Genomic DNA, 26776 nt, shown 5'->3' with positions numbered 1-26776 from the left:
GATCCGGTTTTTTTAGTTTCTGGTTTAATTTATTAGATCGGTTTTTCGTCGGTTTATTTATTTAACGAACGTTCGTCCGTACGTTCAATTTAATGAACTCCGTTCATCCGTTAGCAGCAGACAGCGAACGTTCGTTCGTTAGCCTGTTCGTTAGTTTTTCTTTTTCCAGGGTTTTTCGTGATTATTTTCGATTGCGATTTCTGCCCTAATCTTCGATCTAGTATATCTTTTCGCTCGTTTATCCAAATCAGGTGAAACAAGCGCCTAGTTCTTCGTCTCGAAGCCCTCATTCTGTTTAACCAACTTGAATAAGATTTTGGTACTATAAAATTTGACTTTAGTCCAGATTAGTAATCGGATCTTGTTTCTTTCGCAGTTTGAGTTTCATTGCTCCGTTTGATTTTGATTCTTTATGCAAACAGGAGTTCTTCAGTTGAACTTTAGGGTTAGATCTTCTTATTTGAGTTTTCCCCATGCATCTTTGCTTGATTGCTTATGTATGCTATTGTTTGTTTGCGACAGAATACCCGGAGTGTGAAACGTGCTACTACGAGTCACTAGGTTTTGCGGATCGTCAGCAAGACAAGTAACACATTGATCATACTCTTTCATACCCAGTTTTTATGCATTAGTTGCAATCCTCAAACACTGCATGATTAGGATGTGATTAACATGTGGGCATCGGGAAGTAGTTGATGAGGTAGAACCTATTACCTGTTTCTTTATCAAACCCTTGAGAGTTACTTCTACGTTATGCTTATATCGCTATGCTATGCTCGTAGACGTGGATTGGGTTTGAGTGTATCCATGACAGATGTGAGTGTTTAATTAATGGTTCAATTCTAAGGTGGCAACTTGAATATACATCTGGGTGGATTGTTGGTTTAGGGCACCTGGGCTTATACCAGTGTTTTCCTAGGAGATCCTGGGGTTACACCGTGTGATCCTCCTATGGTCCACCACCCAGGCTCAAAAGGATCATAAGATTATTCATGCTAGAAACTTCCGTGTGCAGCCACAAGCTATTATGGGCTCTAGCATAGTTGAGTAGGTTGCATGACCTCTTCCAGTGGTAGGCTAGCAGATGTAGGGGATGTAGGTTGGTACTGTCTACCCGGGGTTAGAATTAATGCTTCTGAAAAACTGTGTCTCGGTCATCCGTTTCTCAAACACCATGTAGTGCGAGAAATCCAACGGACGAGATCGAGTCTTGTGGGGAAAAGTGCGCAATGCAGAATGTACAAACTAATCATGATTAGCCGTGTCCCCGGTCATGAACAACTTGAGTATCTGGTTCTTGGATTATCATATGGATCTCATCACTCTAAATTAATTTGTTGGGTTGATAATTACTTTTAATTGGGATTGAGATGGGGTTACCATTCTCGATGTTTCAACTACCATGATAGCTAAATAAAATATATTCATTTGTTGTAGGAAAAAATTGGCTTTTCGCAAAACATTATAATCATAGAGCCTCCACCAGCCAAATATGCATGTAGTGATAGCCTTTACCTGTCCATTGCTTTACTGTGTTATTTTGCCAGCATATTTCATGTGCTGACCCGTTTTCGGGCTGCAACGTATCATATTGCAGACTTTTCAGACGAGGAGTAAGATGCCGTAGGTCGTTTGTCATGCACTCGGCTATGCCGTTGGAGTTGATGGACTCACTTTTCTTCCAAGCCTTCCATTGTTATCGTTTTTAGATGGTCTTAAGCCATATTTATTGTAATGAGTTATCCTTTGAGACATTCGATGTAATAAGTGTGTGATTGCTACTCTGTTACAAATCCTTCGAGTATTATGTGTGTCAGCATTACCGGTCCAGGGATGACACTGAACACAGAGACTTGACCGTCTGAGATTGGGTCGCTACATGTTCTATGACAAATCATGACTTGTTCATCATATTTCATCACATGATCATTGAAGACGAAAGAGAGAGATGCCTGGGAATTTTCGATATTGGTTGAGTCGGAGTATGATACAAACATGATTTTGACATTCTTTGAGGAGTATCGCAAGATCGAGAACCATCAAGTTCATACCCAACTCCAACAAGATCTTGTTGGCCATCATTGGCAACGTCTAAGTGAGTCCTAATTGTTCTATGAAATGCTATTTGCTACATTTGAACCATTCGGCGTGTTTAAATTCTGTTTGTAAACTATATTCGTAATTTGGCTGAACATTCAAATTTATGTTTAGTTGCAATTTATACTAGAATTGCAAGGTTTAGAAAAACAAAAAATTACTTTGTTATATTTAAGGAATCAACTAGGTCCAGCCAAAACTTAGTATACTCCACTAAAAGCCTTTTACTCCACTAAATTTTAGTGGATCGGTTAGAGTTGGGCTAAGGTCTGGTTGATGCTCACCGGCACGGCGGAGCCTACCAACCATGCTGCCCCCGCCGCCGCCGCGAAACACTCGAACTTGCCCATCCCCCGCCGCCGACCGCCCCACACTTCCGATGCCGCCAGCCGCGCCGAGCCCGGACCCGTACCGCGACTGGGCCGACCTGCCGGAGCTGCCGCTGGCGGAGGTGCTCCGCCGCCTCCTTCCCTGCATCCGCTCGCTCTACGCCTTCGCGGGGACGTGCCGCCCCTGGCGACACCTGCTCCGCGCCTCCGCCGCCGATCTCATCCGCCCCCGCATCCCGCCGCTCCTCCTCCTCTGCCCCGACTTCCGACTGGTGCCCTTCTCCCCGCTCGTCGTCCCCCAATCCCTCTCGTACCCCATCCCCGCCCTGGCGGAGGGCGCCACGCTCCTCTCCGCCTCACGCGGCCACCTAATCCTCCTCCGCCGGGGCTCCTTCAACAGCCTACACCTCGTCGACGCCCTCACCGGCGCCGAGCGCCGCGCGCTCCAGCTCCCTTCCCCGCACTTCCCCTATCACTACGCAGCGCTCACGCCCTCCCACCTCCTGCTCTTCCACTCCATGCACGCCTTCTTCTCGCTCCCCTTCCCCGAGCATCCAAGCCCCAACAACATCAACGCCCGCCCCGACTGGACCAAGCACGCCCTCCCCCGCGCCGCCTCCATCATCACGACCGTCATCGAATTCCGCGGGCGCGTCCTCGGTCTGACCGACCGCGCGCAGATACTGGAGTTCCACCTTGGTGGCGCCCCTTCGAACCAGGCAGCCCGACTGCTGCCAACCACCGGCCTTCCGGACGCCACCAGATTCGACAGATTGCAATTCGGGCCGCATTTGGTTGCTGCCGGGGATCGGCTGCTGCTGGTGCTCTTCATGTTTGAAGCAAACTTGGCCCCCCTGGTGTTCCGTGCGCCCAGGGTGAACAAGATCGGTGTGTATGCGCTTGATTGGGCGCGCATGATGTGGGAGGAAGTGGACAACATTGGGGCTTACACCTTGTTCGTGGACATTGCCGGGAGGAGCACGGTGGCTTGTGTGGACGTGGGGAACTGCGGAGTGGAGGAGAACCGAGTTTATGTTGGCGTGCCCAACTCCCGTGCCTGGAGGAGGCCACTACCACCAGGGTGGGAGGCATCACCCAACGTTGAAGGGCTTGGACTGAACTCGAGGGAGACGATGGCGTGCCGACCATTGGCATCACCGATATCGGTTCATCCACGTCTTTTCTTTTGATGATCGTAGCAAAATAAGTCACTGTTTCTACCTGGAACAGATGTCTACATTCAGTTGCTTATTGTAATGTCAATACTGAGCCTATTGTTACTTTGTAGCATCTCATATGGAAATGCTCGCATTGTACGGATTAATCATGCTATTTGATGTGAATATTTGTGCTTGTGCTCTCCTGTTGTTTGGAGATATCTATGTGCATCTCTCTTAAGACTGTGTGGCCTGTAACTTCTCGCACTTACACACTGAGCATCATATGATGAAAATTTACCTTAGCTTGCCAATTGTTGTACTGTACCGCTAAAATTTATATGGTTTGCATCGAAAACTGCTCTTTAATCTAGTTACTAGTTACATGAAGCTGGCCATTTTCTGTTCTGAAGCTCCCTTCATGGTTTTTTGTTAGTTATATATACTTGACTGAAAGTCTATTTCGATGAATTTTGGCTGAGAAAGTGAGTAGCAGCATGTACCTTTTATAAGATCATAACTGACATAGCTTAGGTTCTTAACCATTATCTTGTCATTAGTCATTACACATTGATTAATGATCCTCTACTTCTAATTATTCTCAGTTTCACATCAGCAGTTCCACACAGTAGGGTTTATGAATTCTTTCTTGAAAGTAGCACAATGTGCCTTTTCCATAATAATGACATGATTGTTATGCCTTAATTTCATAACCATTTCTGTTATCATGGATGATACGTTTGTTAGTGGATGATTAACGACTACTGTGTTATCAGCGTCAGATATACAGTTCCACACACAGGGTGATTTGCTAGAACGATGTACCGAATAGTCCACATGTTCTCATAATTTTTCACAATTCTGTCTACAAATCCACCACCATTTTTTCAAATTTCTTAAATGGCCTTTTATGAATGTTAGTCGTGATCAGCAGTAACAGCCAAAAAAAGGACACACTAGATAAAAGCAGCCGCTTTTGATTCTAGCAAGCACATGTATTTTCTGCATTGAAACATGGGAGAAGATGTACATCGAAATTTGTTAAGAAGAGACATAAGAGACCCTCATCATGGAGAGGATTTTCGAGAAGTTCAAAATGCAGGTTTTCATGAGTTCTGCAGTGAACTTTCTACCGTCTTCTAGCTGTAATATATTCAAACTAGGTACAAGAAATGCGAGGATGCTCATTCTCATTGAGTTGGTGATGAAATGATTCGTGAACTTGAATTTGGGGCTCATCAAACTTTTGCTGCTTCAGCAGGAACGCCGGCCCTCTCAGCGATGATCTGTTCATAGAGATCTCTAATCTTCAGTCCTACAATGGTCTGGAAGAGACCTGTTCCATTGTTGCTGCCTGGGAAGTCTGCATGCTTTAGCATTTGCTGTGTCACCTCCCCGTAGAACTTGGTTGAGAGGTTGCTTAGGTGGCTCTCAACATAGATGAGTTCATCTAGTCTGTCAAATTGCCCATCCATCTCCAGCACCGATACCTGAAATAAACAAGCAAACACTAAGATTGTACAGCATTGTCTGAGGCAGGACCTGTTTGACAGCTAGAATTGTTCTACTCAGTGAATAGTCGATCTCTAGTCTAAGAATGGTTTTGGAGCTCTCTTACTTTGTCCTACTTTGGACTACTTGCTAGGTTTCTTTTGATTTATTTCCAAGTAACAGCAGTTAGCATTACTCGTTTGACACAAAAGGGTAAATAAGCCAAGATGAGTACCTCTTGGCCAAAGTAAGTGTCTGGGCCATAGGAAAATTTGATGCCAGGATAAGAGCATGTAAGCTTTCTTCCACAAGGGATCCAGTTGATGGTTGATCCTTCATCGAAGAGGTAAACCGGGTTGAAGAACTTAATGCCTTCTTTCATGATCAATTTAACTCGCAGCACCTTTCCTTCGTTGTCATCAGGAATCAGCTGGGTTGGCAGAACTTCAATCACAGCATCAGCGTATTGCTTCTGCGGATCTGTCATACCAAGTGGTCAGGTTACATACCATCTTTTATTATTTTTGGTTTATGGAAAACACTTGCTGTGATTAGTTGGTAAAAAGGCAGTACCAATAAAGGCATCAAAATCAGGTTTCCTGGCTTCGATGCTAGCCTTGATGCTTTCAAGACTGTGCCCACGCTCTGCCATGTCTCTCTGCAAAAGTGCCAGTGATTGTTTTTTTAAAGTTAGATAACAGCAACAAAATCCATTGAAACATCTAAACCTTACTGTTCAGCTCACCTGAATTTTCCATGCGAACTTAACCTCATTGCTGATGTCTAAGTAGATGCTGAAATCAAGGAGCTCTCTCACACGTTCATCGTACCTGGTTTAAAAATTTCTGTTTGTTACAGCTTGCAAAATGATCATGTTTATTTTAGTCAGGGAAATACTGCTAACTGTTAAGCATCAGGGAATCGAATATTTTGTGGAAACTTAACAGAAGTTGCTGCTGTGATTCAAAAGGTTTTATGATGACCACTTACCCAACAGCTACTGGAATATGAGGAAGAAAGAAAGAAAAAACAGACACCAAATACTGAAACAGACAGGAGAAGCATGGGAGTAGAATGTGAACTCACATTGGGTGCAAACCCTCGATGACGAAGATCTTGGGGGGCTGGATGAGCTCCGCCGGGTCGAGGAGGCCAGTGACGTGGTTGTAGATTGGCTTCTCAATAGCCTTGCCTTCCTTGATTGCCTTCACCTGCTCATACATGAGATCAAAGTCGTTTGCCTTGGGGTCCAGGGCGGTCACACCTTTCTCCTTCCTCCCGGTTCTGTCCAAGGAATGGTAGTCATCAAGGCATATGACCGTCGTCGTGTCGCTGATGAGCGTGTTGGAGTCTGGGTTGCCGCCCTTGGGTGGCTCTGCAGCACCTCCAAACACGCTTGTGAGCCGGCGCATGAAGGTGGATTTCCCACATCCCGAGTCTGCTGCCAGGCCAATCACTATTGGCTGCTCAACTGCGCATGAGACCTGGAAGGTCCTTGCCCCATGCCTCGTGTTACTCCTCCTGCTGCTTCTGGTCGTGAAGAGGATGACTTGGTTCTGCCTGAAGCCAGAGTTTGGGATGGTGGTGCATGGGGAGCGCAGGGATGTGGTGCTGTGTGGGCTGCAGAATGCCATGTTTGCTGCCCGACCTCTTGGAGCTGCTCTTCTCCCCTTCAAGCCTTGTAAGTTGTAACTGAGACTTGGGGAGAAGAGAGAGCTTGATGAAAGAACTGTGGAGATAAGAGCTAAGAAAACATAAGGAGGGAAATGAGATGGTGATGATGTGGTGTCCCTATTTCCCCTTTTTTCTCTTTTTCTTTTCTGGAATTCTGGTGATATCAGGGCCAGCTTATAGTGATCTGAAAATGAAACAATCGTGTTTTGCCTGTATTCTTTCCCTGGACGCTGAGCTTTCTTACTACGAAAAGCTTGTGATTCCTTTCTGTGATCATGCCCACTTCCCGGTGATTTATTTTTTTAAAACCTGTATCGGTTAGTTAATCAACTTACTAGTGATCTTTGCTGAAAATTAATCTGTCTGTTGCTTGTCTGTTCGCTGCCAAATACACGAGCGGAGAGCATTTGAAATTCCGTATACGCCATTTACGATATAATGTCCTGCGGTATACTTGTGCCTGTTTTGTCTGTCCTAACCAGTTGGTGCTTGAATTATGATGGCCAGAGACGCTTGGAGGAAAGCTTGGTGGTGGTTCCATGGATCTAGATATGGTTCTGCCACGTGGCAGCGCAAGGATGGCTGGATGCAGATGAGGTAATGGAGGCTGGAAATTGATCGCCGAGAGTTGGAGAGGATATGGCTGATGCCTACTTCACCAAGCTGTAACCATATGTACGTTTATCTTTTTTCAAAGGCGGTCCATGTGTCAGCGTGTGGCCACAGGTATGTGCCATGTCAGCATCCCCAAGTCATTGGATGGCCAGTGGCCGTACGAGACATTCCATAGCATATACGCATTAAATTGAAGACACAGTTTTCACATGCACCCTCCAAGTAGAATTCCTTTTGACTCGTTACAGAATCATAACTCATCGTTGATCAGAGGAGAATAGAGACACAGCCATGGGCAGAGTAAGACGAAGGAATCGGGAGCGGCTATTCTGAGCCTAGGCTCATCTACACCAGCACATGAACAATGAATTTGTGAAAAATAGCAAAAAGAAATTAGATTTTTTTTTTACATTCAAGATGCTGGAGTGCGCAAGGCACGTGCGAATTTTCATTGTGTTAGGATATTCGAGGAAGTCATGGAAAAAAAGAAGCAAAAATTGACCCTCGAAGAAACTTGAAAAACTGCATTGTTTAAACCTGATTTTGTTTTTTTGCACGAGCTCCTCAAATGTCATTTTAGCAAAAAAAATTGCACGCTCCTAGGATGGATGACAACACCATAAAAAAGAATGGATGAAAAAAAACAGAATTTTAATTATTACTTTTTGCTATTTTTCCTGAATTTACTGTTCATTCAAAGCATCTGACCCTGGGCACCGTTGTGGATTACCAGAATCTATATCATTTTCCACTTTATATTAGTACAGAATCAAGCAACGTAACAAGCGTAAATATCTGGAAACGAGAAGATCAAGGACCTGTTCTTTGATTAAAGGAATTACGTTAAACTTTGGAGGAGTCCATGTTGAGTAAATAGGCAATTTCTCGATTAAATTAATCCATGAGTAAATCACTAGCGTGGCATTGACTAAGTTGATGATGTACTGACTCTGGTCTAAACATGCACGCACTAAGCAAACAGTAGACAAATCTACACATACTGCTAGTACTGCTAATATGAAAATAATCAGGAGCGGGATAAACGAGTTATACCCTCCAGTAGGCCACGCAGAGGCCGCGGCTTTGGTGGCAGCAGCGGCATCCTCGGCGGCCTTCTTGTCGGCTTCAGCTTTCTCGGCGGCGGCACGGTCGGCGTCGGTGGACATGGTGATGATGAAGGCGACGCGGACGTAGAGGAAGTAGACGATCGGAAGCGAGCAGTCGCGTAATCGCTGCCCAAAAACCTATTCGCCCCTCACCCCGTACAGGAACCAGAAGGGCGTGGTTTCGGAGACCTGCTCTCCCGTCGACCGTGTACGCGGCGGACGGGATGGAGTCACCGGCGGCAGCAGCAGCAAAGGAACGACGGTGGGCATGCGCGTGAGCAGATGTGATCTGTTCGTGGCGGCTAGGGTTAGGAGACACCGCATACTTATAGGCGCAGCCGCGTGGAGAGACGTGGGCTCGACCCACGTCCGAGTCCGTGATAGCCCACGATCCGACGTCTCAGATCGTGGCCCAGCTGTCAGAAAACTCTCCGTTAGTGACTGGCAAAAGTAAGCGCGTAGGTGTGAGCTCGGCTCGGCTCAATCCCGCAACCCGCGGCGCGGCGCGGCGCGGCGCGGCGTGGCGAGGCGGGCGGCGGAGGAGGAGTGCGCGAGGGCCTCTTCTCTTCTCAAGCTCCAATAGCATGTAGAAGAGAAACCCTTATAAACCACTCCAACTCTCCTTCCACTTCCGGGGTGGGACTAAACTTCCCACCACACCTAGTGCCATATAACCCACATGGGCCCTTAGAGATTTTTCAGAAATTGCAATATGGGCCTAGAGCCCATCTCAGATTTCAGCAATCCCCCACCAGATCTCGAGGGCCCATTGTGTCCTCTGTTCCAATTGCTGTTTCGATATACCAGTGTTTCAGTAAAGACCTGTTAAGGTTGAACTTCACCTAGAACAAGTGGCTACACTCCTTCACAACTGAACAATGGACTATGCCTTGAATTATCAGTTTGGCGTAAAGAAGTTTCACTACATGTCTTACTAGTACTAGGCTGCCAAAGGCTGACCCCTCGGGTGGAGCATATAAGTCACACTCCTGGCCTATTCATGAGCTTACTAGAGATCACCTCAATCTCATAGACTGTGACCAGCAGTCGGGCTCATATAGGTGTGTTCCTCCAAAGATCGCTCTGTAGGATAGCATCTTGCTTTTATAAGCTTTGGAACACATTGAGACTGTAGTCATCCTACCATACAGTATCGAGAGTATTGCATCTCCAACGGAGTGGGTTAGTATAGTTACTCTCCTCAGTTCACCACTGGCTTGTTTTCCCAGGTCCTAGTTCACGGGATCTCCGATCACATAGGTTGGGTTACCACCATGGCAACTCATGTGGGTCTCATACCCATCTCCCTCAATGCATTATCTATCACAACACGTGATAGCCCTTTTGTAAAGGGATCTGCCAGATTCTTAGCCGTATGGACATAGTCCAACGCTATCACTCCGGAGTTTCTTAATTTTCTGACAGCTTTTAATCTCATTCTTATGTGTTTGGTGGACTTCATGTTGTCCTTTGAACTCTTCACCTTAGTGATGACAGTCTGATTGTCACAGTTCATAAGGATAGCCGGAACCGGTTTATCAACCAATGGCAAGTCCATCAAAAGATCTCCAAGCCATCTCGCTTCAACACCAGATGTGTCTAATGCCGTTAATTCTGCTTCCATTGTCGATCTCATTAAGATCGTTTGCTTGCAAGACTTCCAGGAAACAGCGCCACCTCCAAGAGTAAACATATACCCAGTTGTGGCCTTCATCTCATCGGCATCAGAGATCCAATTCGCATCACTATACCCTTCAAGTACCGACGGGTATCCGGTATAGTGAAGTCCATAGTTCATAGTACCTTTCAGATAGCGCATAACTCTCTCAACAGCATGCCAATGTACATCACTGAACCAATGATTTGAGAGTATCTCAATTGATCTTTAGCCATGCCTTTGGACTTTCGAATCAATACGCTAGGATCATATGGTGTTTGAGATGGTGTGCAGTCCGAATATCCAAAACGACTCAACACCTTCTCAACATAATGGGATTGCAGAAGTGTGATCCCACCCTCATTATCTCTCAGTAGCTTGATGTTCAAGATAACATCAGCCACACCAAGGTCTTTCATCTCAAAGTTCTGAGATAGAAACGATTTGACCTCCTCAATGACTTTGAGGTTTGTTCTGAATATCAGTATGTCATCAACATACAAGCACATATAACTCCTTCGCCCCCACCATGGCGATAGTATACACATTTGTCAGCCTCGTTAACAACGAAACCAACAGATGTCAGAGTTGTATTAAACTTATCATGCCATTGCTTAGGTGCTTGTTTCAGGCCATATAAAGATTTTATCAACCTACACACCTTTCTTTCTTGACCATCTATCACAAAGCCATCAGGCTGTTGCATGTAGATTTCCTCCTTTAGCTCTCCATTTAGAAAAGCCGTCTTAACATCCATCTGATGGACGAGAAGACCATGTGAGGCCGCCAACGAGAGTAATACTCGAATGGTGGTCAGTCTAGCCATAGGTGAATAAGTATCAAAGAAATCTTCCTCTTCTTGCTGGTCATAGCCCTTGGCCACAAGCCTAGCCTTGTACTTTTCAATCGTACCATCGGGCCTAAGATTCTTCTTGAACACCCACTTACATCCCAGTGGTTTGCAACCATAGGGACGGTCAGTGATCTCCCATGTCCCGTTAGCCATGATGGAATCCATCTCGCTACGGACCGCATCCTTCTAGTAGTCAGCTTCTGGAGAGGCATACGCTTCTGAAATAGAAGTGGGAGTATCATCCACGAGGTACACGAAGAAATCATCACCAAAGGTCTTTGCAGTCCTTTGTCTCTTGCCCCTACCAAGGGTTTCCTCGTCACCCTCCTCAGGATTTTCATCATGTGTTTGTTCATAATATTCCATAGGGATGGCAGGTTCAGGAGTCTCCTCAGATTCCTGTCTAGAAGTGCTTTGCATATCTCTCATAGGAAAAATATCCTCAAAGAATATAGCATCCTTAGACTCCATAATTGTACCGATCTTCTAGTCAGGTACCTCAGATTTCACTACTAGAAATCTATAGCCAACGTTGTTCTTAGCGTAGCCCAAACTAATGCAGTCCACGGTCTTATGTCCAAGCTTACGCTTTTTGGGGATCGGCACGTTGACTTTCGCCAAACAGCCCCAAGTGCGCAAGTACGAGAGTGTCGTCCTTCTCTTTGCCCATTTCTCATAGGGAGTGATCTCACTATCCTTTGTCGGAACTTTATTCAGGACATGACATGCCGTCAATATAGCCTCCCCCCACCATGCCTTGGATAAACCTGATGTATCTAACATGGCGTTAACCAAATCAGTTAGAGTATGGTTTTTCCGCTCGGCAACCCCGTTTGACTGGGGTGAATAGGGAGGCGTCCTCTCATGAATAATGCCGTGTTCCGCACAGAAGGAATCAAACTCACTCGAGAAGTACTCTCCACCACGATCTGACCGGACTCGTTTAATTTTCTTTTCAAGTTGATTTTCAACTTCTGCCTTATAGATTTTAAAGTAGTGTAGAGCCTCATCTTTAGTATTTAACAGATACACATAGCAATATCTAGTGGAATCATCTATCAATGTCATGAAGTATCTCTTTCCACCTTTAGTCAACACACCATTCATCTCGCAAAGATCAGAATGTATGAATTCTAATGGTGCCAGGTGTCTCTCCTCCGCGGCCTTATGAGGCTTGCGAGGTTGCTTAGCTTGCACACATGAAAGGCACTTAGAACCTTTGGCTAAAGTGAAACTCGGGATTAAATCCAACTTGGATAGCCGCGTCATAACACCAAAACTAATGTGACAAAGACGTGAATGCCAAACTTCAGATTCATTAACATTCGAATGAATATGGTTCACGACTTTATTACAAAAATCTGCGAGGGAAAGGCGGAACATCCCTCCGCTCTCATAACCTTTTCCAACAAAGAGTCCATATATTGTAACAACTAATTTATTAGACTCGAAAACCAACTTAAACCCTTCTCTACATAGAAGGGAGCCACTAACAAGGTTCTTCTTGATGGCGGGGACATGCTGCACGTTCTTCAGCTGCACGATCCTTCCCGAAGTAAACTTCAGATCGACCGTGCCAACACCATGAACAGAAGCACTCGCGCCATTCCCCATCAATACAGACCCGTGACCTGTGACCTGGTAAGAAGTGAACAATGAAATGTCAGCACACACATGAACACCTGCACCTGTGTCCACCCACCAATCGTTGGGTTGAAACACTGAAAAAACAGTAAATAAATTACCGTACCCAGATGCACCATTCTCATTGTTGCCCACAATCATGTTGACAGACTTGGAGTCATGTCCTGACTTCTTGTACTTGTTTGGGCACTTGTTGGCCCAATGTTCAACCGAACCACAAGTAAAGCAGCCCTCGTCCTTCTTGTTCTTCTTGAAGGTCTTCTTACCCTTCTTCTTAAAGTCGGTATTGTGTTGGACACCGTTCTTTCCCTTGGGCTTGTGGGAGTTGAAGTTCTTCTGGTTCACCATGTTGGCAACAGAAGTCCCTTCGGCCCCTTTTCCGTGCGAGTCTTTTGTCCTCGAATTCTGCTCAACACTCAGATGGCCAATGACATCCTCCACAGAGAATTCACGCCTCTGATGTTTCAGAGTGGTGGCAAAGTTCCTCCAGGAATTAGGGAGCTTAGCGATTATGCAGCCCGCGACAAACTTGCCCGGTAACTCGCACTTGAGTAGCTCAAGTTCCTTAACAATGCATATTATCTCATGAGCCTGCTCCAATACAGGACGGTTTTCAACCATCTTGTAATCGTGGAACTGCTCTATAATATACATCTCGCTCCCTGCATCGGCGGCCCCGAATTTAGATTCGAGCGCCTCCCACAAGTCCTTGGCGACATGCACATGTAAATATGCGTCGACCAGTTTATCTCCGATCACGCTAAGAACTGCTCCGAGAAACACAACGGTAGCCTCCTTGAACGCATTCTCCTGTTCAGGAGCAATCGTTCCCGTGGAGACACCGGTGACCCAGAACACGTTCATAGCCGTGAGCCATAACGTGGTCTTAGTCTGCCAACGCTTGAAGTATGTACCGGTAAACTTATCCGGTTTCAGTGCAGCGGCAAAGCCACTTGCCGAGAAATTCCTACACATAATAGGTTTTTGGATTGTTGAGTAAATAGGCAATTTCTCGATTAAATTAATCCATGAGTAAATCACTAGCGTGGCATTGACTAAGTTGATGATGTACTGACTCTGGTCTAAACATGCACGTACTAAGCAAACAGTAGACAAATCTACACATACTGCTAGTACTGCTAATATGAAAATAATCAGAAGCGGGATAAACGAGTTATACCCTCCAGTAGGCCACGCAGAGGCCGCGGCTTTGGTGGCAGCAGCGGCGTCTTCGGCGGCCTTCTTGTCGGCTTCAGCTTTCTCGGCGGCGGCACGATCGGCGTCGGTGGACATGGTGATGATGAAGGCGACGCAGACGTAGAGGAAGTAGACGATCGGAAGCGAGCAGTCGCGTAATCGCTGCCCAAAAATCTATTCGCCCCTCACCCCGTACAGGAACCAGAAGGGCGTGGTTTTGGAGACCTGCTCTCCCGTCGACCGTGTACGCGGCGGACGGGATGGAGTCACCGTGGAGAGACGCGGCGGACGGGATAGACGCAGCCGCGTGGAGAGACGTGGGCTCGACCCACGTTCGAGTCCGTGACAGCCCACGATCCGACGTCTCAGATCGTGGCCCAGCTGTCAGAAAACTCTCCGTTAGTGACTGGCAAAAATAAGCGCGTAGGTGTGAGCTCGGCTCGGCTCAATCCCACGGCGCGGCGCGGCGGGCGGCGGAGGAGGAGTGCGCGAGGGCCTCTTCTCTTCTCAAGCTCCAATAGCATGTAGAAGAGAAACCCTTATAAACCACTCCAACTCTCCTTCCACTTCCGGAGTGGGACTAAACTTCCCACCACACCTAGTGCCATATAACCCACATGGGCCCTTAGAGATTTTTCAGAAATTGCAATATGGGCCTAGAGCCCATCTCAGATTTCAGCAGTCCATTCCTTAGGACCTTTTGTCATGCATCTTATTTGATTCGTATGAGTACTTTGTAGAGTTTTAGAAAATAAAATCTATGAAGTCCAACCACATGCAATATTTTCTGTCCATGAAGTGATTTTTTAAAACTTCTTGTTATGGCGCAAGCGCAACCAAACTTCTGTTATACATTCTCATGTTTCATTTCATAGTACATGGTAGGATTCAGCGAAGGCTAGAAGGACATCATGGTTCAAAAAAAAATGTAAGGATGTCAAGTCTTGCGTTTTTCTTTATAAGAATTGGAATCTGCAATGAAGGCTAGAAGATTCCTTCGACATCACTTCACAAGGCACAGATGAGAACCTCATATGGTTTTGCTGTCTTTAGGTTCCACCTACCATGGCCCTCGCAGAAGAAAGCAGCTTACCAGCAGACGAATCAAATATGCAAACAAACTAGCAAACAAAAATGCTAGGCTTCAAACAACATGCAGTTTATATAGGTAAGATCCAAGGTTTTAAACAACAGACAGTTCAAGAGATAACACTAATACAACGTTTGTTACACTTCTACTCTCTTGCAACAAATAAACAAACTTCTGAATTTCTGAGGCAAATTATTCCCATAACTACCATAACATACAAAGAATGGCATGTACTCATATGTATGCACAGAACCGCAGCACGCTCCGATGACACCGGTGGACTTCTGTATTTTCTTCCGTTGCCCGCTTCACTTGTGCCCTCTGAAATACATGTATACTCTCTGCATGCACCAAAATTAGAGCAAGATCAAGTAAGTGCCAAGCTGCTGGTATTTTGCGCTGTAAGGAACTTGGCAAACACAATAGTTCTATATGCATAGGTGACAGCATAAAGGAAAAATAATATTCATAAAATGTGACATGCTCGCTCAACCTTCCTGGATTTGCTTTACTTGTAAATTAAATTATACATTACACATATTTTTCTGTTGAAACAAATATAAGGAAGACCGATGAACATAGAAAAACAAAGGTAAGTTTACTGAAAAACTGTGCTTGACTGATGGTTAGTATAACTTTCTTCCAGCAGTAAACACTAGTATCACAACTGGATGGATTCCATATTATCCTAATTTTAAGAGATCACTGTTGTTGAAATTTATGTATAGAGTTATACTTATAGATAGCTAGAGGGCAGGAGTAATTAAACAAATAACATACAGAGTACTTCTAGTTTTAGATAAGTTACTAGCATCTCCAATTACTAATTCAAACTGTGTGATCCAAGTAAATGAATACCTATTTACTTCCTTATCCATTTAGATATAGTACCCAAAGATGAGCGAGGGTTGTGCGAAACCAAAGAACGAGGAACGTAATAAAGGCAGAATAGGAGGCAAGGGGCAGAGGGAGATAGCAGATTAGTCACAGACCTGAAGAACCCAAATGCTCACAACTGTCTCCAGTGAAAACAAGGCAAATCCAACAAAGTAAAGTATCTGAAAGAAAGATCGTTGGCCTTAAATGTTATATACACTGAACATACAAAATTGTATCGACATACTTTATAGAAATAGAAACTTGTCCAGCTGTTCATTCCATATAGGAAGTATATGAGCTGCAGAAGGATGAATAGCATCTAAACAACTCACCCCAACTAATGCATGATCAGAGAAGGTATCGATTGCAGCCAGTATACCCCTGATGACAGATAAAGCATACTTTGTTTAGAGCCACATAAAAAAAATCAACAGCCTCACGCATTGAGACACTGTACAGTGGCTATCTATCGTATTAAAACTCTAGGCAGTAATTGTATGAAGCAATACATAGTGTGGTAAGTTATCTTACGTTAATGACTTCCCACGAAATACGATCGGCGGAGCAATGGCAGCAATTATACAAAAGCCAATGTGGAGCTACAACAAAACAAAGAAAACATAATTCAATCAGGTTGCTAACATAAATAGCATATCAGATGAAGAAAGCAGAAACCACAAGTTCATCAAGACCTTACCATGTAACAAAGGAAAAACCACCCAAAGCTGAATGCGCTGTCAGTTCTGTTCAGCAAGTTGACCGAATATTAAACATAAAGCCACTACTAGTGCTAGGAGAAGTACATTGCAGAGATTGGAATTCAGTTAAGTCAAACATCTAGTAGAAATTTCCTTTTGTTGTTAATTAGGAATGTTATGCATGTTAGGCTGATACAGAATTGAATCAGAAGTATGGCATGAACTGGTGCAGATCACACACATAACAGGAAGCCAGAAAGCATTGACTATTAGGTGCATACCTCATTGCACGGTACAGAGGCCTATACCACATCAAGTAGGACAAAGGTACTCCAAGCATACCGTAGATAGTAGCCAGGAAAAACAGTTTAGAGTCTGCAAGCATAAGAAAATCCAAAGATTTAGTGGTCTGCTGCATTACAAGACATAATAGCACAATAAGACTAGCACTCGTTGGTACCCAAACTGCAATACATATGTGCAGGTGTACAGGCAGGTGTACTTAGAACATGAAAACTAACTAGAAGAAGGTACTTAGCTCACCCCCCCCTCTGATCCAACAGACTGTGACAGCAATGAAATTCCAAACGAGGCAAAGCACGATGCCTGTAGATTATTGCAACCCCAAATATCGTCAGTAAGTACATACAATGATGCCTCTTAAAACTGGTATCTCATGAGTGTGTGCGTAGTTACCGAGCCAGCTAGCAAAAGCAAGATACTGCAACCGCTGCGCGTTGGCTGGTATTTCATGGGCAATGTCGTGGTGGATGATTGGGAAGAATGGCGGCCAGTTCTTGTCCTCCATGGGCACCCCAGCTACATGATAACACAAGATTCAATTCACAGTTTCATGAGGCATAATTTATCCACTGATGTAGACCCAATGCATGTAGAAGCGTACCACTCTTGAGAGCTTCCTCCCTCCTCTTTATGTCCTTCACCCACAAAAGAAATTCAAAATTGAGAACAACGAACAGGAGAGAAAAAATGGCAACAATTTAACATCATAGTAATGTATCAAATCAACAGTATGAATCCAAGACAGCAGCAGCATAAGAAGCTTACCGCCTCTCGCCTCTTGAGATCTGCCTGCCACTGCGAGAGCTCACTTTGCTTGCCATTCGAACCCTGCAAAGCAACCATATTAGCGTAGAGCAGAGAGCACGCTCAGTCACTCCCTCGGCAGCAGCAAACGGGAGATCCCCTCTTACGTTCATGTTGTCAAGGGGGATGTCGACGGCGGCGTCCCCGTTGCCACCGGCGCCGAATCCGACGGGCTCCGTCGGGCGAAACTGGAACTGCGACTTGCCGCCACCACCACCAGCGGCACCACCGCGTCCTCCCCCATTCTGCGCACGAACCACCAGATGCACAGCTCGTCAGAACACGCTAAAATTCAAACGCCGGAGCTCGGCGGGGAGATCCCGCCCGAGATCTATCTAGCAGGCCATGCTAAGCTAGAGGGGGAGAAATGGGGGATTACGGAGAAGGCGCTGTCGTCGGCGCCCTCGTCGAAGGGATTGGGATCTCGGTACATCCTCGCAGCTTCGCCTGGCTGGCTGGCTGGCTGGATTCGGGCGGTGGAAGCGTCGGGTGGAAATGATCGGTGGTTTGGTTTAGTGTGTGACACGGGAGGTAGAAGGGAATCGGTGGGTGTGGGGGTTGGAGTGGGCGTGTCGGCCGCGGTGGACTGACTCACTGGCGACTGACTACTAACTCAAAGTCGCTTCAGGTTCAAAGTTGTTCGGGTTTTTTTCCAACGCTAAGCGTCGGTCGATCGGTGGAAGTCTCTATCGGTGGTCTTCCGCACTATCAGATCGCGCACCGTCTACGGTTGAGATTAGCTCGCTGACTCGGTTGTGTCCTCTCGTCCACGTAGTCTTGGGCAGCACCCTAAAAAAGAAAATTGCCGCATCTTCATCGCAAGCGTTGTCGTGGTGTGAATTCTAACAATAAGAGAGGGAAAGAAACGAGGCCTGATCAAGCAAGACACATGGGGGGGGGGGGGGGGGCACAATGAAGTATACAAGTTCAGGCCCCTTATTATGATGAAGTAAAAAAACCTAATCATGTTCTCCGGAGGGAATGTTCTTGTGTTGAGATTTGTGTTTACAAGGTTTCAAACCCGTAAGCAAGTGATGAATGGATGCTTATATAGAATTTGTTATCTGATGCGGAGCATCCTACGATCATCCTCATGTACACTACGACTACTCCCCAAGCCCCAAGAGGACATACGATGAGACCTCGACCATACGCCATTGGACACAATGTGAACTCGCTCCTCTCCGAACCGTCACTTTCCACATGTGATACATGGCTACTACCTCAAACGTATGTGCTATGCATGACCAGGAACCAAGAGGAAGGCCATGAAACAGCTAGGAGCATTAGACAAGACGGCGATGACACCAAGCGTGAGGAACAAGAGGAAGAGCTACCAGAAAGCTAGAGCTCTCGGACATCCAACGACCTCCGGACGACTGACAATCTCCGGACGTCCGACGCTTGGAGATTCCACCAGCCAGAACAACTATAGCCGAGGCACCCTACAGCGCTCGGACGACCGCCAGACGTCGGACATCCGACACTCGTCAGCCACCGGACGATCGACAGCGTCCGGATATCCGGTGCCACATGTCCAGAGAGGAAATGACGGATGTCCGAAGACTTCCGGACGGCCGTGAGCCACCGGACGACCGGAACCCACCGGACGTCCGGTACCTGTCTGTGCACAGAGATCGGGCCCAAGGCCCATGTATCCCTTCGCCCCTCACTTACCCCCCTTGTGACCCTAGACTATATATACTCCTCCACCTCCACCATTTGAGGGTTAGCATTGGTTTAGCTCATATGAGAGACAGAGCTTTGCTCATCCACTTGATACCTACTTCGTTGGAGGCCAAGTCCTCCATCTAGGAGAAGATCCCCCAAGTGGACTCAAGACCTCCATCTAGGAGAAGATCACCTAGTGGATTCAAGGCCTCCTCTTGGAGAAGAACTAGCTACTTGTATCCTCTCTTTGTTGTCTTTGGATCTTTGTGACTTCTTTGTGTTCATGGATCTAGCACATGTGTGATCGATTCTCGTTGATTTGAGTATCTCCTCTCGTTTCCCCTCGTGTTACTCCTCGTGTTCTTCATGGGATCCCCTCCAAATCATGAAAGATTGGCCCGTAGGGTTCCACCCTACATCAATGCTTATATAGAGTCTGTTATCTCCTTTGCTTTATATGTTACATGTGATTAAAGTTCAACAATAATGCACACCCACTACTCATAGTGACAGGTGTCTTGATATAAGCTAGGTCTTCATGGTTGCGATAATGCCTTTAACTAATGCATCTGGTCATTGGGTTGCTTCTGCCCAAGTGGAATCATGCTTCTTTAGTACATCTCCAACGTCGACCCTCAAAACGCCCGCATACATCCGGACCGCGTGCCGGTGTCCTGGACTAGGGGTGCTTACCATGTCGGCTCGCCACTTATGGGTCGGGCCAAGGACCCACGATAACCGATGAATGGACCATGCAGGCCTTGGTCCTCAATGTAATCAAGATGAAGATCCCCGAAGACTTAACGTACACTTCAAGACATATTTGAATGATCGACATGCTTATCCCTAGATTGTAATCGACCATGTGTAAACCCTAGATACCTCTGGTGCCTGTATAAGCCGTGGGGTTTAGCCTACAGAGACACGATTACAAGCTTTTTAGAGGTTTAGACCTTAGAACTCTTTCATACGATCTCGATGTAGATCATATTGTACTCTGTACCCCCATCACAATCAATATATTAAAAGCATGACGTAGCATTTTACCTTCTAGAGAGGGCCTAAACCTGGGTAAACACCTGTTGGGTTGTACGATGGTTTTTTTTATTTCTGTGCCCCTGGTTCGTTAGTTGTACTCATTCATCCCCACGCTCTTAACTTTTGCTCACTTTTCCCCACTCCCTTGCCCGAAACCCTCAGAACAGGTTACAACGGATGTTGCCCTTGGGTCAATGCCTTTGATCGTTAACTCTGACGAGTGGGGCCGTGTAGGGCCCAGTCCACATTTGACCGTTTACCCGTATAGTGGTCTCGTATGCTGATCGTACAGTGGTATTCATATATGTGGGCGCATGCAACTGACCGCGGTCATGGGGTAGCACATGTCCATGGGACATGCCCGAAATGTCCCATCGTATAAAGAGGGGAAACCACCTCCCGGCCCATCGCCCCTACCATTTCCCCCCAAATCCCCTCCCTATCGCATCGTCTTCCTCTCCCCCGCCGGCATCGTCTCGCTCTCCTCCACTGCCTCCACCGCACTGTCTCGCTCTCCCCCGCCGCATCCTCTTCCTCACCTTCATCGCCTCCATCTGTCCGATGACGGAAGCTCATGGCGACGCCGTCGTAGCAACCGGAGATGTAGTGGAGCTGCAGGGTGCGGTGACCACAGATGAAATGAAGGACATTGGTGGTGTCCATGGCGGTGCGGGGAAACTCGCAACCGCTGCGGATGTGGAGAAGGAGGTGGCAGGCTCCGCCTCAACGCTGCCGGAGCAGAAGGTGACGGCGTCGAGCGGCGCAGTCCATCCCGAGACCCCGATGCGCAGCCTGGCGAGGAGCAGGAGGTATTTGCACTTGCTTGTTAGTTGCAATATTTAGCATATTATCTTGTAGAGTTAGTTGCATTGGTTAGATTGTGATTCATACGGTAGTACAGATGGTTAGAGTAGTTGGTTTGATGGATGGGCCGGGGTTTTCTATATGGGGGGATGGGGGTTTTTGTACTAGGGTTTTTTGGATTACATTCGTTGCAAAAATGCTAGATAGATTTGTATGAGAGATAGGGATCTCTGTGCTTCAATGCTACACAGATGTATGGTTATTAGATTTGTTTTTAATGCTACATAGATTGGGGTTTTTAATGCTAGAGACATGCATGCTTATTAGATTGGGTCCCTGTTAGATTTGTTTTTGAATGCTATGCAGATTGGGGTTTTGAATGTCATATGCCCAAATGGAATCCATTGATTAAGAAGTTATTTGATTCACTAGTATATAAATTTGTCCACAATATGTAGTTATATTAGCTCTGTTATTCAATGTGTGTGCATGATAATGGAAAATGCAAATAGGATCATAGTATATTGGTTTCCCTAGTATATTAGCCCTATGACCAATGTGTCATGTGTGCATATCGAGATTTTCAATTGGCTTCTATATTTACTAGTCATGGATGTAATTGTATATTCAGGAGGATGATGGTTGGGGAAAAAGAGGAAGCTGGCCCTTACTAGGTTCGACCTATACGATCCAGAGTATAGTGACGACGAAGAATATGAGGTAAGCATACTTGAAATTTAGATTGTTCATTTAGTTCCTTTGACATGGTGTATATGAATCTATAATGTACTCCCTCTGTTCCTAAATATAAGTCTTTTTAGACATTTCAAATGGATTACAACATACGAATGTATGTAGACATATTTTAAAGTATGGATTCACTCATTCTGCTCTGTATGTAGTCACTTATTGAAATTTCTAAAAAGACTTATATTTGGGAACGGGGGGAGTATTAATGTAATTCATTCATGTGTGCAGTATGATTCTGTACAAGATGTGTACAAGGGCAACATCACGTCCTTCATAGCGAAGGAGGTGGAGAAGATCAAGGCCAAGGGAGCCGCTTCCTTCTACAACCGCAAGATCAAGAAGTGGCACTGCCCCTACTGCACCACCAAGCCAAAGCCAAAGGATGGCCACTTCGATCACCTTGTGTCTCATGCAGAGGATGTAGCGATTCACGGGGACGACTACATGATCAGGGGGCAGCATGCTGCCCTCGCGAAGGCCCTGACTCCGGTGTGATGTGATGGTGTGATGATGTGATGAACTGAATGTAGCAGCATGTTTTATCTTTATCTTTTGGGTTACTTTTGGTAAACTGAATGTGATTGTTTATGATGTGATGTGATGTCTACTATGCAACCTTCTTCTTGTAGACTCGTGTTGGGCCTCCAAGCGCAGAGTTTTGTAGGACAGTAGCAAATTTCCCTCAAGTGGATGACCTAAGGTTTATCAATCTGTGTGAGGCGTAGGATGAAGATGTTCTCTCTCAAACAACCCTGCAACCAAATAACAAAGAGTCTCTTGTGTCCCCAACACACCCAATACAATGGTAAATTGTATAGGTGCACTAGTTCGGCGAAGAGATGGTGATACAAGTGCAATATGGATGGTAGATATAGGTTTTTGTAATCTTAAAATATAAAAATAGCAAGGTAGCAAGTAACAAAAGTGAGCGAAAATGGTATTGCAATGCTTAGAAACAAGGCCTAGGGTTCATACTTTCACTAGTGGAAGTTCTCTCAACAATGATAACATAATTAGATCATATAACAATCCCTCAACGTGCAACAAAGAGTCACTCCAAAGTCACTATTAGCGGAGAAAAAACGAAGAGATTATTGTAGGGTACGAAACCACGTCAAAGTTATTCCTTCCGATCGATCTATTGGGCTATTCCTATAAGTGTCACAAACAACCCTAGAGTTCGTACTAAAATAACACCTTAGGACACACATCAACCAAAACCCTAATGTCACCTAGATACTCCAATGTCACCACAAGTATCCGCGGGTTTGATTATACGATATGCATCACACAATCTCAGATTCATCTATTCGAACCAACACAAAGAACTTCAAAGAGTGCCCCAAAGTTTCTACTGGAGAGTCAAGACGAAAACATGTGCCAACCCCTATGCATAAGTTCACAAGGTCACAGAACCCGCAAGTTGATCACGAAAACATACATCAAGTGGATCACGTGAATATCCCATTGTCACCATAGATAAGCACATGCAAGACATACATCAAGTGTTCTCAAATCCTTAAAGACTCAATCCGATAAGATAACTTCAAAAGGGAAAACTCAATCCATTACAAGAAGGTAGAGGGGGAGAAGCATCATAAGATCCAACTATAATAGCAAAGCTCGCGGTACATCAAGATCGTGCCGAATCAAGAACACGAGAGAGCGAGATCAAACACATAGCTACTAGTACATACCCTCAGCCCCGAGGGTGAACTACTCCCTCCTCGTCACGGAGAGCGTCGGGATGATGAAGATGGCCACTGGTGATGATTCCCCCCTCCGGCAGGGTGCCAGAACAGGGTCCTGATTGGTTTTTGGTGGCTACAGAGGCTTGCGGCGGTGGCGGAACTCCCGATCTCAGTTCTGTTCTGGAGGTTTGGGATATATAAGAGGTGTTGGCGTCGAGAACCAGTTAGGGGGGTCCACGAGTCAACGACAAGGTCGGAGGGCGCGCCCTAAGGGGGTGGCGGCGCCCTCCACCCTTGTGGAGGACTCGGGACTCTTCTGGCCCAACTCCGGTACTCCGTGGGCTTCTTTTGGTCCAAAAACAATCATCGAAAAGCTTCAGCTCAATTGGACTCCGTTTGATATTCCTTTCCTGCGAAATTCAAAAAAGGAAAAAAAATATAAACTAGCACTGGGCTCTAGGTTAATAGGTTAGTCCCAAAAATCATATAAAATAGCATATAAAACATCCAAGATAGATAATATAATAGCATGGAACAATAAAAAATTATAGATACGCTGGAGACGTATCAAGCATCCCCAAGCCTAATTCATGCTCGTCCTCGAGTAGGTAAATGATAAAAACAGAATTTTTGATGTGGAATGCTACCTAACATATTCATCCATGTAATTTTTCTTTATTGCGGCATGAATGTTCAGATCCATAAGATTCAAAAAAAATTAATATTGACATAAAAACAATAATACTTCAATCATACTAACAAGGCAATTATGTCTTCTCAAAATAACATGGCCAAAGAAAGCTTATCCCTACAAAATCATATAGTCTGGCTATGCTCCATCTTCATCGCACAAAATACTCAAATCATGCACAACCCCGATGATAAGCCAAGCAATTGTTTCATACTTTTGATGTTCTCAAACCTTTTCAACTTTCACGCAATACATGAGCGTGAGCCATGGACATAGCACTATAGGTGGAATAGAAGGTGGTTGTGGAGAAGACAAAAAGAAGGAGATAGTCTCACATAAACTAGGCATACCAACTGGCTATGGAGATGCCCATCAATAGATATCAATGTGAGTGAGTAGGGATTGCCATGCAACGGATGCACTAGAGCTATAAGTGTATGAAAGCTCAAAAATAAACTAAGTGGGTGTGCATCCAACTCGCTTGCTCATGAAGACCTAGGGCAATTTGAGTAAGCCCATCGTTGGAATATACAAGCCAAGTTCTATAATGAAAAGTTCCCACTAGTATATGAAAGTGATAACATAGGAGACTCTCTATCATGAAGATCATGGTGCTACTTTGAAGCACAAGTGTGGCAAAACGGATAGTAACATTGTCCCTTCTCTCTTTTTCTCTCATTTTTTCGCTTTTTTTTGGCCTTCTCTTTTTTGGCCTTTCTCTTCTTTTTCCTCACATGGGACAACACTCTAATAATGAAAAATAATCACACTTCTATTTACTTACAACTCAAGAATTACAACTCGATACTAGAACAAAAATATGACTCTATGTGAATGCCTCCGGCGGTGTACCGGGATGTGCAATGAATCAAGAGCGACATGCATAAAAAATGATGGATGGTGGCTTTGCCACAAATATGTTGTCAACTACATGATCATGCAAAGCAATATGACAATGATGAAGCATGTCATAATAAATGGAACACTAGAAAGTAGCATGGCAATATATCTCGGAATGGCAATGGAAATGCCATAATAGGTAGGTATGGTGGCTGTTTTGAGGAAGGTATATGGTGGATGTATGGTACCGGCGAAAGTTGCGCGGCACTAGAGAGGCTAGCAATGGTGGAAGGGTGAGAGTGTGTATAATCCATGCACTCAACATTAGTCATAAAGAACTCACATACTTATTGCAAAAATCTATTAGTCATCGAAACAAAGTACTACGCGCATGCTCCTAGAGGGATAAATTGGTAGGAAAAGACCATCACTCGTCCCCGACCGCCACTCATAAGGAAGACAATCAAAAAACATCTCATCCTCCAACTTCGTTACATAAAGGTTCACCATACGTGCATGCTACGGGACTCACAAACCTTAACACAAGTATTTATAAAATTCACAACTACTCACTAGCATGACTCTAAAATCACCACATTCATATCTCAAAACAATCATAAGGATTCAAACTTCTCATAGTATTCAATGCACTTTATATGAAAGTTTTTATTATATCCCTCTTGGATGCCTATCGTATTAGGACTAATTTTATAACCAAAGCAAATTACCATGCTGCTCTAAAGACTCTCAAAATAATATAAGTGAAATACGAGAGTTCATCAATTTCTTCAAAATAAAACTACCACCGTGCTCTAAAAATATATAAGTGAAGCACTAGAGCAAATGACAAACTACTCCAAAAGGTATAAGTGAAGATCAATGAGTAGTTGAATAATTATGTAACTATGTGAAGACTCCTTCTCATAAATAAATTCAGATCTCAAGTACCTTATTCAAACAGCAAGCAAATCCTAATAAAATAAAATGACACTCCAAGCAAAACTCATATCATGTGGTGAATAAAAATATAGCCTCAAGTAAGGTTACTGATGAACGAAGACGAAAGAGGGGATGCCTTCGGGGGAATCCCCAAGCTTAGGCTCTTGGTTGTCCTTGAATATTATCTTGGGGTGTCTTGGGCATCCCCAAGCTTAGGCTCTTTCCACACTTTATTCCGTAGTCCATCAAAACTTTACCCAAAACTTGAAAACTTCACAACATAAAACTTAACAGAGAACTCATGAGCTCCGTTAGTATAAGAAAGCAAATCACCACTTAGGTACTGTCAAGACAAGATTCATAATTTTAATCACATGATGCATACTGTACCATATCATTTCTACAATTTATATTAAGCAATATAAGCCATAGAAACTAGAAAACAAGCAAACTATGCATCGAAAACAGAATCTGTCAAAAACAGAACAGTATGTAGTAATCTGTAACTCTCGAATACTTCTGTAACTCCAAAAATCCTGAGAAATTAGGAGGTCCTAAGAAATTTGTTTATTAATATTCTGCAAAAATAATCAGTATTTTATCACACTTTTGCTAAAAATGAGAATTGTTTTCCTGAGCACAAAAGTTTCTGTTTTTCAAAAAGATCAAATCAACTATCACCGTAAGCCATCCCAAAGGTCTTACTTGGCACTTTATTGAAACAAAAGCTAAAAACCATGATTACTACAGTAGAATAA

At 44.8% G+C, this 26776-nt stretch overlaps 3 protein-coding genes across 3 annotated transcripts; 1 reads left to right on the top strand and 2 right to left on the bottom strand.

Moving 5' to 3' along the window:
- The first annotated feature begins 2326 nt into the window (after positions 1-2326).
- Positions 2327-3769, top strand: LOC123130817 (uncharacterized). Its single transcript, XM_044550624.1, has one exon. The coding sequence runs from the start codon at positions 2405-2407 to the stop codon at positions 3614-3616; it is 1212 nt and encodes a 403-aa protein (XP_044406559.1). The 5' UTR covers positions 2327-2404; the 3' UTR covers positions 3617-3769.
- A 775-nt stretch (positions 3770-4544) lies between these two features.
- Positions 4545-6819, bottom strand: LOC123128079 (phosphoribulokinase, chloroplastic-like). Its single transcript, XM_044547992.1, has 5 exons — positions 6161-6819; positions 5820-5904; positions 5648-5732; positions 5310-5554; positions 4545-5073 (listed from the first exon to the last, which is right to left on the bottom strand). Exons 1-5 carry the CDS (start codon positions 6706-6708, stop codon positions 4822-4824), a joined length of 1215 nt encoding a protein of 404 aa, XP_044403927.1. The 5' UTR covers positions 6709-6819; the 3' UTR covers positions 4545-4821.
- An 8139-nt stretch (positions 6820-14958) lies between these two features.
- On the bottom strand, positions 14959-18197 carry LOC123128078 (secretory carrier-associated membrane protein 5). The gene is made up of 12 exons (XM_044547991.1): positions 17974-18197; positions 17702-17839; positions 17556-17618; positions 17392-17425; positions 17184-17306; positions 17031-17093; positions 16769-16862; positions 16487-16532; positions 16321-16388; positions 16122-16170; positions 15903-15968; positions 14959-15251 (listed from the first exon to the last, which is right to left on the bottom strand). The coding sequence occupies exons 1-12, from the start codon at positions 18025-18027 to the stop codon at positions 15219-15221; spliced, it is 831 nt and encodes a 276-aa protein (XP_044403926.1). The 5' UTR covers positions 18028-18197; the 3' UTR covers positions 14959-15218.
- Positions 18198-26776: the final 8579 nt, after the last annotated feature.

This window comes from Triticum aestivum, chromosome 6A (assembly GCF_018294505.1).
Source record: "Triticum aestivum cultivar Chinese Spring chromosome 6A, IWGSC CS RefSeq v2.1, whole genome shotgun sequence".
NCBI classification, from domain to species: domain Eukaryota; kingdom Viridiplantae; phylum Streptophyta; class Magnoliopsida; order Poales; family Poaceae; genus Triticum; species Triticum aestivum.
The sequence above is the reverse complement of the archived record's forward strand: the minus strand, read 5'-3'. Positions and strand labels throughout refer to the sequence as shown.